The 15,265-nt window shown below is 42.4% G+C and overlaps 1 protein-coding gene across 1 annotated transcript; it reads right to left on the bottom strand.

Moving 5' to 3' along the window:
* Positions 1-777: 777 nt before the first annotated feature.
* Positions 778-9,776, bottom strand: LOC307246855 (visual system homeobox 2-like; the record flags this gene model as incomplete). Its single annotated transcript, XM_080022883.1, has 6 exons — positions 778-866; positions 4,675-4,977; positions 5,803-5,983; positions 8,045-8,168; positions 8,849-8,939; positions 9,353-9,776. 6 exons carry the CDS (start codon positions 9,774-9,776, stop codon positions 778-780), a joined length of 1,212 nt encoding a protein of 403 aa, XP_079879009.1.
* Positions 9,777-15,265: the final 5,489 nt, after the last annotated feature.

The following is a 15,265-nucleotide window of genomic DNA, read 5'->3' as shown; positions in this document are numbered from 1 at the left end:
AATATGATCTGTTGTGAGATCTGTCAGATTCTGGAAAAAGGTTGACGGGTCACATTGGGGGAAAAAAAGTTTGATGTACAGTGGAAGTGCTGGAAAAGTGCATGAATTTCACTTGAATCATAAGCCACCCCTTAGTGTGTTGTGTACAGTATGACAGGGTTCCTACTGCAGAAGGTCCTTGAAGTGCTTGAATTTAGTCCTCAGAAATTGAAGTGCTGAATTCCTTGAAAATAGCCTCTTTTTGTGCTGAAATACATGAAAATGCCTTTGAATAAACATGATCATTAATGTAACATAATACAAATTTTCCAGAATGGCTTTTGCAACAGAGATTATGCCAGGGAAATGCAAATTTAATCTAGCATGGGTAGACAGTTATAATAGCAGATGACAATGGGGGGGGGGGGGGGGTGTGTGTGTGTGTGTGTGTGTGTGTGTGTGTGTGTGTGTGTGTGTGTGTGTGTGTGTGTGTGTGTGTGTGTGTGTGTGTGTGTGTGTGTGTGTGTGTGTGGTAGAGAGATCAGCTCACCGACATCACTCCAACTGTCTGGCCAATCTGTGCATCACATATTTCTAATAGGGCATTTGGCAGGCGCAGAGTGGGGCTGAGGTGTGTGTGTGGATTTAAGAACAGGGTGGGTATCAGAAGTGACGCAGCTGGTGCCTTTCTATTTATTTATTTTCTTTTTAATCCCAATCTGACGCCCCCCTGGGCGGGCGGTTCCCAGCCACCCAGCATTTGCTCACACACTGTAAGTCCACACACACATATCCTCCCTAGGCCTCGGACACCAGCTCTGTCTCCACGATGCCGCCAAGGGGTTTCTCTGCCAGTAGCCCCAGGGGGATGCAGACACCACCTGTTTCTAAACACAAAAACAGAATGACGGTGAGAAAATCCCAATATTTACAGGCTCTCAAACAGAAGTGACTAATGTGCTCTGAACAGGAAGAACTTCCCCTTTTCACCAACATAGATGTCCTGAAACATAGCAGTAGGTCAAATGATTACAACTGCTTTGTTTTCTCCAACTCCAGAAGATCTACACTGATGCGTTGAACTATGCGAATGCTCCCCCTTTTCGTAAGAGGGAGATTAAATGACAAGGCTTGTGGTCCCACGAGCCTTTTGGAAACAAGCAAACAACTTGTTAGCCCGGCGTAAATCCCCTTGCACCGCTGCAGATGTTGATCGCCAAATTATCGCCGCGGGTTTAGTAAATTGAATCACAATTAGGTTTTTCCCAGAACGTCACGAAAGCCGAATGGTTCGTCTGCCCGCTGGTGTGGGTGGCAGAGGGGACCCCGTCCTAACTAGGGCACTCTACATAATCCACTAATAGCATTAGCGAAGTGGGATCCTGTTCAAACCCACGATATGTGAGAATTCTGACCAAAAGTTGGCCAACTATGTAAACAATTTTGGAAATATGATTAGAAGCCATTGCGTTCTTCAATGCCTGTGGGTCCACTCTGCCTCAAGTGTTTTTGTTGTTAACCTATAGGTCTCTTGGGCTAAGTGCACTTGCACTTAACGACTTTAAATTTGGAACCTATCGTTTTTCCTAATTTTTTCTAGTTTCCAGTGAGTCCATATCCCTCATGCGTCATTCCTAACAGGCTACTCAGTTCAAACCAAATGACCAATTATTCATAATTCCATTTATTCATAATTGGAAAAGCTAACACAAAAAAACATACCATAATCCCTTTTGCTGAAGTAGAGTATTTAGGTCATATCTGTGTCTGTAATTCTGAAGCTCATGCTGCCCTGATGTTTAATTATCCTGAATTAATTACGGATATTTGCCACTTGCGCTGTAATTACCGGGGCTTTGGGCCATTTTGTCATCACTCAGTAAATCTAATTTTGGAGGATTGAGGATGAAATACATACATGGTAAATCGAATCCTATCAACGTTTATTTTATTCGCAAAATCAGCTTTGGTTTCAAAACATGTCATTATACACTGTTCTAAGCTTCCTTAGGACAATATTGTCTCATTTTCAATGACATTAGACAATATCTAAGAGCAAAGGTTACTTTTCCTAGTCTGCGATTGTGTCATGTACGGAAAAACAATTAATTTATACTGGTATGAGTACATTTAATGTCATACAATCACAAGGTCAAGCTGATATTACATGACATCATGATTTCTTAGTGTTTGCTGTGGAATCAGTGCATTGAACAGGTGTAGTGTTTGGGAATCTGCCTCCCTACGCACCGCCCGGCACATCGTGGATGGGTCTGAGCTCTGTCTTTCCAGGCGGCTACGTCAAATGGCCCTTTTGGCAGCGACTGCCATGACATCTGCATCCTGCAGGTCCACAGCATCCAAACCTACACTGGCTTCTGTTAGGGTTCAACAACACAGACAGACATATATACATATATCTTGATGATGGTGTGCAATAAGGAAATGAAATCCTTTTAAATCTTGCTTTGCTTAAAGACTTGGCACAAGCTGCGTTCCACACAAAGAGCACACGCGTACGTTTTTCCAATTACACAACTATTTGCACAGAGGAGATCAATGCAGGAATCATCTGATCATAGACAAATTTTAACAGCAAGAAAATGAACACTCCGCCATTTTGAGGGTCACCTATTTTGATATACATTTACATATACATACATTTTGATATCCTATTTTGAACACAGAACTTTTGTTGTGCTGTCAAGTGTGGACAGCTGCATTTAAGTGACGCGTAAGCAAGGCTACAAACATATTTGTATGGGTAAGCATATCTTATCTTGTATACAAAGACATTACATTACGTAACCCAGCCCGGCTGTGTGATTCCCGTCCCTCCAAGCCTAACTGACGGTTCCGTCTAGGTGCCTGCATGCCGAGCTCTGTGCAGGATGATGACTTCCTGACTCAGCCTCCTGACCGAGCGGAACCGATTCCCTCATTTCCCACGTACTCTGTATCTGGATTAAAACGCCCCTTACAGATGGCCAAACACAGGCTTATTATGGTTTGCATTTTGGTGTTGATCAAAACTACACAGCGGTTATGTGTAAATTCAATTAGTTTTAGGTTTTACATCAATGTTCACATAAACACCAGACTAGACTCCTCTTATCGGCAGGCGTAAAGTCCATCCATCCTGAGGAAGGACCTTGGGGCTCCTCGGTGCTGCCTAAACATACACCGACGAAATAATACATACCACATCCTCCCCTTTCCATACATATGCAGATAACAGCGCCTTATTTCAATCACATGCCAGTTTCATCTCTCCATGCTCTAAATATTGTGACAATTTGACAAGTATAATAAATATAAGATCTAATTTAAAATATGGAACATACAATAACGGAACTTCCATATATGGGATTTCCATATATGGAGATCTAATATAAACCATTATTCACCATATATAGAATTTCTATATATGTAATTTGAGGAATAGTCATTTCTATATATGTAATTTGAGGAATAGTAATTTCTATATATGTAATTTCCGGCGCGTTATCTCCTAAATAGGAGCCTTTCTGTGTGGAGTTTGCATGTTCTCCCTGTGCTCACATGGGGTTTCCTCCACCTCACGTCAGTAAGGACCCCCACCAAAAACATGCACCCATCATCGTCTGACCAGCGATGGACACTCATCACCAGGTCCCCGGGCGCGTCCACGTATGCTGCCCACTGCTCCTGGCTGTGCCCCCGGAGGAAGGACAACCCAGGATGGGTCAAATGCAGAGGATCCATTTCACCAGCCACCATCAAAGCATGTGCATGTGTGTGTGTGTGTGTGCAAGCATGTGTTGTAGTGTGGTGTGTTGCGTGACGAATAAAGATCTAACATTTTATAGTAGATCATCTATGGAAATTCCGTCTAAAAAGTAGAACAAGAATCGTGGTTCATCAAGTCCATTTTAATGGATCAATAACCCTTAAATTGCTAAACGGAGGCATGATGCAGGGGTGTACAGCTCCGGATCCAAGCATCTAATTGGATCATCAAGTGTAATACTTGATTTGGGTGAGCAGCAAATGGATTTTGAGGAATAGCCTAATCATCCTGGACTTAATCCCATCTCCGTCGACCAAAGTGAAAGGTTTTTGAAGGCAAGGATGTAAAAGACAAACTGGTTTATTGGCAGAATGCTATATGCCAGGAGCAGATGGAATGGTGTCATGATCAGAGCTCCCCTCCCATGTGTGTGGGGATGGGTGATTTAACCCGGGCGCATCGGTTGCTCTGATGGGCAACAGGTGCACAGCCACCCCGATCCTGGGCCCAATTAACTAGACCCAAGACAGGTGTTAAATCACACCACCCCTACACCACAATAATATTTAAAAGTTGATCCAATGACTAATTTCAACCCATTATCTCAGTGTGACATTTTTGAAATAACCTTCTTTCTGTGTTAAGACACCAGGCAGGGATTCCAACCGTTAAAATGAAACTTTAATTCAGCTGCAAGTACATTCATACAAAGGACAAACACTGTTTTTTATTGATTAATCTGTACATGACTATACATGAGTCTCAATTATTAAAGGCTTTTTTTTTTCATATCTACAATATATACAGGGGGTGGGGGGTAAAACTTGAATAAAAACAACTTGATATTTTATCTCATTTAGTTTTTCAAAGTGTTTTCTCCACCGTTCCTCTCTGCCGTCCAATGTGTGTGTCCTCTCTTTCCTCGCCATCCCTCATGTGTCCGTCCATCCTCTCCGGAGACCTCGTCCCCAGCATCTTTGCGCTGTGCTCCTGGGCCTTGGCTCGGAGTGCCGCGATGCTGTTCTCCCTCAGCTCCTCTTTAGAAATGGCCGACTTGGCGTCCCTCCGCCGCCTCCGCTCCTCCTCCCCCTCCCCCTCCCCCTCCTCCTCTTCTTCTTCCTCCATCCCTCGCTCCAGCGTTCTCTCCTGGAAGCTTTGGGTTGTTTGCACGATGTGGGGTTTTTCGGGAGACGTGTGAGCCGGTGTTTCCATTGACTTCTTGTGCATTCCTGGAGGGGAAGAGGTGCAAGAGATTTCTGTTAGACCAGGAGAGAATGCAAGCTTTTGGAAATCCCTCTGGCTAAAGACTGATGTACAAGATTTTTTAGATTAGAGATTAAAAGATTTGATTGCTTGATTTTGGAACTCCTGTTTGTTTGATATATGGTGACATCTAAAATATGTATGAAATGCCAATGAATAAAAATAGATGTTAAGGGTGGAGAGGTTATGACAGCTTTGACCTCAGTGTGGACAATAACTTATCACCAGGAGTAAAAATTTTGTTTTTCATGAGTTGGGAAAGACCAAAATGAAAGAAAGAGGAGGAGCAGGAAAAGGTCCTGTAATTGAATTATAGGCACCTAATTGATTTAAACTAATCAATCAACATGTGTCAAAAGAGCAGATTAGATCTAATCCCTCCTGATACAGTAGGATTATCACCGCATTGATGACCACCTCTTATCGACAGGGTCACATTTTTATTGGCTCTTTAACACGAGCGGGGCTTAACTCTGGCGTTGGGTTCAGAGTTAAGCCGAGTCCCTTTTCCCAGGTCGAGTGAGGGAAACTGGTATGAAAGCTGGAACATCTACTGCAATTTACTATATACAGTTAAGTGGACCGATTTTGTGAGAATGAGGTTCTCCCACTCATCACCCAGATAAAGAAAAGAGACTGGTGGAATATTATTGTGACGGTCACGGTTTAGTAGATTGAAGTTTTCAGATTATCTTTTAGGTTTCCCCATAGCATGCCTAATTGTCTGTCTAATATATATATATACATTTGTTGATATGTCAAAAATAGCTGTCAATTCAGCCCTCCCTCACCCAGTAGCCACGGGGCGCAGGAGTCCATGGCACCCTCCTTGGCCGACTTGAGGATGGACTCGGGGAGGGGGATGGAGTGACGCACCATGGCCCCGTAGAGGCCGTACTCCGCCATCACGCTGCTGCGGCCCCAGCACTTTTCCCTCTTCCTCCACTTGGCCCTGCGGTTCTGGAACCACACCTGGAGAGAAGACGATGAAAACCTGATGATGAGAGGCCTGTCGCTGCGACACATGGGAGCCCATGCAGTACAGGTCACGTCATCAGATTGTGAAACCCAAATTTGCTTCATGACAGTCACAGAGGTACACGTGAATTGAATGCATGATGACATATTAGAATTTAATATAAGAATGAAATTAAGAATGGAATATGAACAGGTGTACATGGGTTTCCTCTCATGCAGGATGGAAAATAATAGGCAACACATAATTTCTGGTTTACATTCTATCTTTATATCTGGACTGAAATATATAAAAGGTTCAGTTCCTGGCTTTCATGTTTAAAGCCTTGAATGGTGTTTGGCTGTGTGTGTGTTGGTCTGTTTGATTGCCCCGCCCTCTAGCTCCTCAAGTGCCAAAATTGATTTTCCCCCCCAAGCCCAGCCTGGTAATAGCCTCACTACTTTAGCTTGTGAATATGGATGAGGAAGACAGAGAAGAATGAGCATGCTAAAATGGCCATGGATTGTGTGTGTGTGTGTGTGTGTGTGTGTGTGGGTGTGTGTGTGTGTGTGTGGGTGGGTGCGTGTGGTAGTGAATCGCACGGCATGGAATTAAAATCAACATCAACACCAAGCCTTGAAAACTGCTTAGGAGGCAGATCGAATGATAACCTTCATCTCATAAAAAGATCTGCCTCGGATGAGCAATCTGGCTTTCCATAGCAACGTGTGTGTGTGTGTGTGTGTGTGTGTGTGTGTGTGTGTGTGTGTGTGTGTGTGTGTGTGTGTGTGTGTGTGCGCGTGCGCGAGAGAGAAAGATTGTTTTACTTGTGAGGATTGGTCTCCGAATTTACTATTCAACTGGTTTAGAAGTGCGCTTGAAACATGGGTCCACACCTACTAGGTGTAGTATTTACTCAGACCTCACATTAATACTAGTGTGTGTGTGTGTGTGTGTGTACGTGCGTGCGCACGTAGCTGGTGTGGCTTGACCCCAGGGGTGCAGGCGGCTGATTGAAAAATAAGTTAATTTCCAGAGAAGATCGATGGGCGACAGGCGGTGAAATATCAGGGGGAATGAGAGGTCTCAGAGCTTCGCTAATTATCCTCTCTGCCTGGTTATCGTTTCATCTCATTTCATCCGAAGCACACCTCCTGTCTCTCACTTTCACTGAGTTAACACATTACACTGCACTGGCAAATTTGTCATTCATTTGAAAGCAGGAGGTGCTGTGAGGATGGTGATGGTGGAGGAGGAGTAAAAGGAGGATGGTGTCTATCTACCTTTCCCTTCTCTGTCAGTCCTTTTTTATTTTTAATGTATTTCATCATACGTATAGTTATGTTGATTGAATATTTGGGCCGTCCTCCTGTTTATTACTCTTTTTCTTCCCCTTTGACAAGAGAAAGTGTGTTTACATTCTCACATCATCGCATTATTTTATTTTTACATATTGCAGTTATACATAATTAACAACAGCATTATTATTGTAAAGGTTAATTTACCTTTTATTCTTGGTGGCATCTTTGGAACTCAAATTCCAAGTTTTATTTTTCCTTATTATAATTATTATCAGTAGTAGCAGTAGTATTTTTACCTACTTATTTTACTTATTTTATTTAGATTTTCGTTTTTAGGCCAATCCTTTCCCTGAATGCAACAATGGGTTAGTCTGAATTATTGGTCAAATTTAATTACTTAACTGAAGTGATGATGTGATGTCTTATCTGATTTTATCTGATCTAATGTATTTTGTGTGTGTGTGTGTGTGTGTGTGTGTATTAGTGTATTTTATTTTTTGTTTAGGTGTATTAATCTATCCGTTTATTTTTGCACTAATATCCCAAGTGAAATTATTTTCAGGTGTTAAAATCTTCATGGTGAGTGACAGGGATTCTCCGAGAGGGGTGCATGCTGAGCTTCAGTCTAAATGCCATAGTGCGTAATGTGTGTCATGGTTTTATCATGTACAAAGAGTAGAATGTCATTATTTGGTGTGGGGGTTTTTTTGTGAAATTTTGTCAAATTGTCAAATAATAGCTTCGTTTTGAATTGCACCCACACACGCGGACACACACCTGTATTCTGTCCTCTGGCAGCTCTGTCTTCATGGAGAGCATTTCTCGGGCATATACATCAGGGTAGTGAGCCTCGTTGAAGGCTTTTTCTAACTCCTCCAGTTGGTAGGATGTGAAAATGGTTCTGCAGACAGAGGGAAAGAATAATATAAAATGTAACTGAATTCACATTTCTTACGATTACAATCATTAATAAATGCTATAAATTATTTTTAATTCATTTGTACAGGCCTGCATATGCTAAATAAATAGTTGGTATTATTATAGGGCTACATTATCCCTATATTCTCGTTTTTTTCTTCATATACAAGTCTTCATATCCAAAAAAGAAGTGGAAATAGGAGCAGGAGACAACTGACATTAAATGTAGATTCAATCCCTTAATCAAAATGTTTCAATCAATCAATAATTGATCAATCATCAATTATTTCAAAACCGTTTTTTGCAATGAATAGATATGCCTACGTTTAAAGGTGCAAAAAACCCCAATGTCGTTAATGGAAATGTGGACCATCTTTAGACAGTGATACATTTATCTTTTTAAGGCTATTCTTGTGCTGTTACGATTTTTTTTTTTATTATTATTTAGGATTTTTTTTCAAAGAATGTTGATCAAATCGTTTTCTGTAGGCTTCGAATAAAACACGCTCTTAAATTAGTATTAGGCCTGTTTTTCATATTTACATGGTCTGAAATGTTCAGTGCTAAGTTCGATTCATCTATCGATCATTTAAACACAATATCCGCATTTTATCATTAAAAAAAAATCGAGCTTTTAAGTATATTCAAGCATTTTTCTTTAACCTGTGTCGTCTTTTCTTTCTTTTCTTGTTCTGACTCAACGACGATTTAGAGAATTTCCTGTCACTAGAGGAGAGGCTCACATCATCGGAATCTGCAGAAAAATACGTGATTCGATTAATAACCACAGGAAATATTCTCAAAACGAACTTTAGAAGAAAAGGGATTTTATCAAACATCCTATCACAGAAAACAAAACATAAAATACCCTACTACCAGAGATTACAACATATAAAATAGCCTCTCCTAAATTATAAACAAATAGACTTCCAGAGATTCAAACAAGTCATATCATATATTTAAACAATACATTAAATAGCCCATCAGATGAAAACAATACATTAAATACTCTGATAAATTCAATCAATGCATAAAATTGATATTTCATTGTGGAAATAAGAGTTGGTCGTGTTCAAGCACAGTTTGGCACTATAGTCACTTAAATGCTTCCAATGTATTTTTAAACTCTCTTTCTAGATGTCCAGCCTAACCAATGGAACATCTTACCGGAGCTGGAATGCTGGGAGTCTAGGGGCCCCTGCACCGCCCTGCTGAGCGGCTGCAGGCGGGTGCCCTGCCGCCCCTGCGCCTCGGACAGCACCTCCAGGAAGGCGGGCTGCCGGTAGAACGAGTGGATCGCTCCGGGCCCCAGCAGTCCCATCCCCACCCCGGCCCCGCCGTGGGACCCCAGAGCCGCTCTGCCGCCCAGGACGTGCGCCCGGGGCGGCCCCAGAGTCTCCAGCGGCCGCCTGGTCACGGCGGGCGGCTCCTTGTTCAGCCCCAGGATCTCCTGGATGCCGAAGCCGGTGCACCTGTGCGTGGCGGGGCCCGTCTTGGTGGAGGGCGGGTGCGTCCCCCCGAGGTTCACCGCTGAGGCCATTTTCTGTTTGGTCACGGAGTCCGGGAGCACCGTCCCTTCCTTTCCCGTCATAGCGGAGTGTGACGAGCCGCCGGACGCGTCCCCCGGTGCGGCTCCTCAGGCCGCACTCCGGCGGGAGAGGGAGGGGGTGGGGTCAGCCAATCACAGCGCAGGAGGAGGCTGAGCGCGGAACGCCACGTTCCGCACGAAGCCCAAAGTTTTTTCCTCCTGCTCTTTTTATTCAGCGACCGGTTTGTTCTTTTGGGAATAACATTGAATTAAAATGTCCTCCGATGCGTGTACTTGTTTATGGTTCAAAAATAAAATAAAATAAAGGAAGTCGCCATTGTACGCTCAATTTATTTCAGAAAAAAATCAATATATCACTGGTGAAGAATGCTAATACAATTCGAATATAATGATGATAGCATACATACAATTATTATATCTAACATGATAATAATAATAATAATAATAATACATACATACATACATACATAAATATTTTTTTATATCTAACATAATAATAATAATAATAATAATAATAATACATACATACATACATACATACATACATGTATACATACATGCATACATACATAAATACAGATATTATATCTAACATAATAATAATAATAATAATAATAATAATAATAATAATAATAATAATAGTATAATAAATACAAATCTTATACATGTATGTATCATTCAAATGAATTACTTTAATTCGTGTTTATTAATGTTCCTTTGCCTTTTAAAGTCATGATCTGAACACCGCTTTTATTTCATCTGTCCGAACTTAGTAAATTGTGTTTTTAAAGATGCGATATAAATAAAGCTATTATTATTATTATTATTATTATTATTATTATTATTATATAATTATATCTAACTAAATATCTAAATAATAATAATAATAAACGACACAGTGTACAAGCATTCTATCCATTATGTCACTTGTTATTTCAATCATTCCTTAGGCCCATAACTTCTGTAATACACACGCCACTTGTTGTGATTCAGTATAGGCATGCGCCATGCCTTTTTATACGATGTATTACGATAAAATGAACAGCAATAATATTTCTAAATCATGAAACGGTGACTTATTAATACGGATAACTTTAGCCTTGTCCAATAATATTTCCTGCAGTGGCACCGAATGAACCGAGCCCAATGAGGTATTCAGGTTGGACCAATTCAGGATATTCAATGAAAAAAAAAACAAAAAAACGAGGCTATTTGTGAAATGGCAAAATAATCCAACCTTTTAAATGGCCCCGATCGTGTGCGTGTGATTTGCATATTCTAATTGGTTTTGCGCATAAAAAGTGTTTTGTCTTTGGTGTCGCGCGTCCGTCTGCGCAGCTGTTGACGTCCCTGCTGACGCTGACGGGTCACGCGGGCGGGAGGACAACGTCCCAATTTGGGCTTTTTTAGGCCGCGCCACAGTTGCTACGGGACGCAGATAAACGAGCGACCCACAGTGTTCTTAAATATCGCTGCGTTGTTAATCCGCACAGATTACTGCGTTGTTACGGTCGGAGGTTCGCACGTCAACACTATTTGAGAACGTGAACCGCGACCGATTTGAGGAGCCGTGGAGGTCAAAGGCAGAGGTGAAATTGGTCATTTTTATTTCATTTTCATTTCAATTTATTTATTTTTTTTTACATACAAAGTACAACACCTAAAAAAAAAAAAAATACAAAAAAAAAAAAAATCCATGAAGAAGTTATAAGTTATACGTCAGAAGGTGGAATTGAGGCGATTACGTTGAAGAGGGTTAGGGTTAAAAAGGACAGGCCAACGTTGTCGCGCCAGGAAACTCCTTTTCTCATCAGTCCGTCATTGAATCACCGCTTTCATCCGATCTGAAGTAATTGGCGGCACACTTTCGGACATCTGGATGGATCATTGTGTTTGGAGGGGGGGGGGGGGGGTGGGAGAGGGAGTTTGTGGAGATGGGAGGACGCCCTCCCTCCGTGGAGAGATGTCGCGATAACGCCGCGACATGTGGCGCCGGGTGCATTCTCCTGGGACCGTTGTCGCGTCACATCCAGTTTCCAGTTTGACGGGGTGACTGTTTTCTCCGGCTGAAAATAATTCATTCAGATGAATGAAGGTGTTGTCACCCTGGACACACTCCTGATAGGCCTCCTTGCACGGGGTTGGTTGCATTTTCTCTGTGTCCATTCGGAATTAATTCCACAATGTGTTGGGGGGGGGGGGGCGTCACTGTTTAAATTAATAATATAATTATAAATGGTATTTGCACATAAGAGTAACATAACAGAAATTGAATGTTTCTCCCGATCAACAGTTCCGACATTGTTATGAAAATAATAGGAGTGTTTTCTGACTCATAGGGGTGGGTGCCCCTGGAACAGTGTTTCTCAAATCGGGGTACTGCAGGGGTACTCTGAAAATTAAAAAGAAACATGTTAAAGAATTTTGGTTTTATATTATGTTTAAAAACAAATATGACGCAACATACAGTAAATCATTTATGTCCGTTTTCTATTTTTTCTCCCAGTGCCAGTGAAGGGGGTACTGAGCTGAAAAAAGATCTTAGAGGGGACACTATTTCAAACAAAGTTTGAGAACCACTTCCCTACACTATGGAGAGAGAGAGAGAGAAAGAAACCCTGGAAAAAATATGGCGAGAAAGAGGGAGCTGAGAGGTTGCTCTATGATTTATTAATAACCAAATTATCAGCAAACTGCAAGAGACGATTAAAGAGATAAATTATGCACTTCCAATAACTAGCTCATATCATAGATCTACAACACCTCATAGATCGCACGCACACACACACACACACACACAAACATAAATCATTTCCAAACTCCACTTTCATCATTAGCATCTGTTCGTGTAAAGATGTTTATTGTAAAACATCACAAAACAGAAGATTGAAAATGACTCTTGGTCTCCTCAACGTCACAATTGTTAAGGGTTTGTATCCATGTCATTTATTTATTTTTATAATTGCCCAGAACAGAAGTAGAGTACATGTCTCACGTGGTTTTAAACTAATTTCATATAAAGTTCTCTAGTGGAAATGCTGTGAAGCTATTTTTTTTTTTTGTTGGCTAGACTTAAAAATTTGGAAATGTTTCGAAATGTTTCATTTTCTCTTGCAATGATGAAATACGTAATACTTTAAAAAAGTGCTTATATTAGGGGCATTAAATAGCAAACCATACCATACAAATAAGCCACAGCTGAGACTTTGGATTGATTTTGGGATGGTGGCGACAGCTTTCTTGGCTTTTGAATCACAATGTGTGTCATCAGAGGCTGAAACACTATATAGTTTAAAACTGCCTGTGAACCAATGAAACATGTTATGTTTTGGTGACCTTTAACTATATTGAATTCAGATACAACCCAGAATTCTTCAGCTTTGTAATATAAATGGACACATTTACTCAGTTGTCTAAAGTCTCCAAAACCCGCTGTGAACAGCCTGGCTGCCACTATTTTTGGAGGCTTGAAGCTACGCCCGGAAGTGGCTCTTCTAATCCAGCTAATTGCAGTCTTCCAGAGATAAGCATTCCACCTGAGGAGCAGGGTCACCCTACAGCCGCTGATCAAAACATCTCCCCGTAGGGAATGAAACAAAGGCTTTATGTGCCACGGGTGATCCAACAGTTTGTGTGCACAAAGCCGTGAGTAGGGCAAAAAAAAAAGGCGCGCGAGTGTCATTCCGTCGTTTCCATTCCTGCGGCATAGGAGTGCGTCTCATAAGGGACTGAGGTTTGGGGAACACAATGGTGTGCGCGCTCCACGCCACATGTGCAGATGTGCTATTTGCATAACGAGGGGCAAAAAAACAACAACTTTGGGTAACGTGGGAGAGAGAGAGCGAGAGGGGCCCCCTCACCAAACATTTCTTCACCAAAAAAAATATTCCTCACTGCGGCTGGCTGTAATCAGAACTGACATAATTACTCGGGCACATTTCTCATCTAATTAGCACACTTCCAGAGTGGACAAGGACTAGCAGTTAGGCAGGAGAAGGAAATCGGACAGGCATGGCCACGGCAACACAAAAAAGGGGCCCCTGATCTCAGTGTAATTAGGTGAGACAATGCCCCCGACTGTTCTGCGCCGTGGCAGCGGCCGGGTCCGGGCTGAGGGGGTGAGCAGTCGCACCGTGCGGTACACGTCTCCCCGAGACTCCGGGAAGCCCCTAATTGTTGTTTTCTTTATTATTATTATTATTCACATGGCCTGCACCGGCAGACAGGGGGACAGCCCGTTCCCGGTCCCCTGCCGGGCGCTTGGCGTGCAGAAAGGGAAGGATTTGCCTCGACTCACTTGGGACGTTTTACTGTTTGGCCCACAAACTGCAGATCGCGGCGAGTTAAAACGTCCTGTGGAGGCGTCCCAGACCGAGGCCGCTGCCAGGGCCACGCCAACAGTAGCAGGGATGCAGCTCTTCCCTCATTAAGTTGGTCTGGGGTACAGTGCGTCCACCCGGGATTCGGGGGGGCACCTGGATTTAAAACTGACTGATATCTGATATTTACCTACTGTAATCCATAGTCCAAGGATTTTGTCAGACCCCAGTTGATTTAGCCAGATTTACAAATGTTATTTTTGCCGCACTTTGCTTTCTGCAGACCTTAATTGTTTCAGAATGGGAATGGGGCCGAGCTTTACAGGCTGCATTTCAACGCTGGAGGATGAGCCGGTCCCGTCCAGACGTGCGGCATATGTTTTTTGGGGGGTGGCTTCCCCAAGGCAGGTGCAACCCCTGGAGACACCACAAGAACACACACTCACGTAGACACACAAACACACTTCTGCAACAGTGCACAACATAACCAGTAACCGCCCCCTGCTGCCCGGGCCCGGCGGCTTAGAGAACATCAATTTGATGTGCCCCAGTCCTTTAATTAGCTGTCAATTAGTGCAAATGAATCAACTCTTCGCCTAATTAAGCAATGCCACCAGGCAGCTCCCGTATACACGCCATTGTGCGAGCAGCATGAGAAAACCACAGCTAGCAAACTCGTTTTGGATCAGGAGTGCAACTCAGCGATCACACTGTCACCGTTTGTGCAGGGAGGGGGGCTGCTGCTCGTATGTGTGTGTGTGTGTGTGTGTGTGTGTGTGTGTGTGTGTGTGTGTGTGTGTGTGTGTGTGTGTGTGCGCCTGCGTGTGTGTGTGTGTGCATGCGTTTCTGGAGAGGGCAAGGAAGGGGGAGGATGAGGGAGGAGGATGTGAGTTTACACAGCAGGCCCTGTTGACTGTGACTGATGAAAGGTTCCAAGCATTTGCAACTTTCACAATCCAAACTACTTGCGTTTTTCATGTCATACATTTTGCCGCACCACAACTTTATGAGTCTCGTGATGACTATTGTAGGAAACTAGGACATGCACTAAATATGGACACAAGCTTTTAGCCCTAAACTTTGGAATTATTTTCAATCTTAAAATGCCACCACACATTCATTTTGCTTTGTTATTATGTGGTTTAACTAAATATAAATATCCATAGATGTCTTTTTTTTCCTTAACCAAACTTTATTTAATCTATTAACAAT

Source organism: Zeus faber, assembly GCF_960531495.2.
Source record: "Zeus faber genome assembly, chromosome: 2".
NCBI classification, from domain to species: Eukaryota; Metazoa; Chordata; class Actinopteri; order Zeiformes; family Zeidae; genus Zeus; species Zeus faber.
The sequence above is the reverse complement of the archived record's forward strand: the minus strand, read 5'-3'. Positions and strand labels throughout refer to the sequence as shown.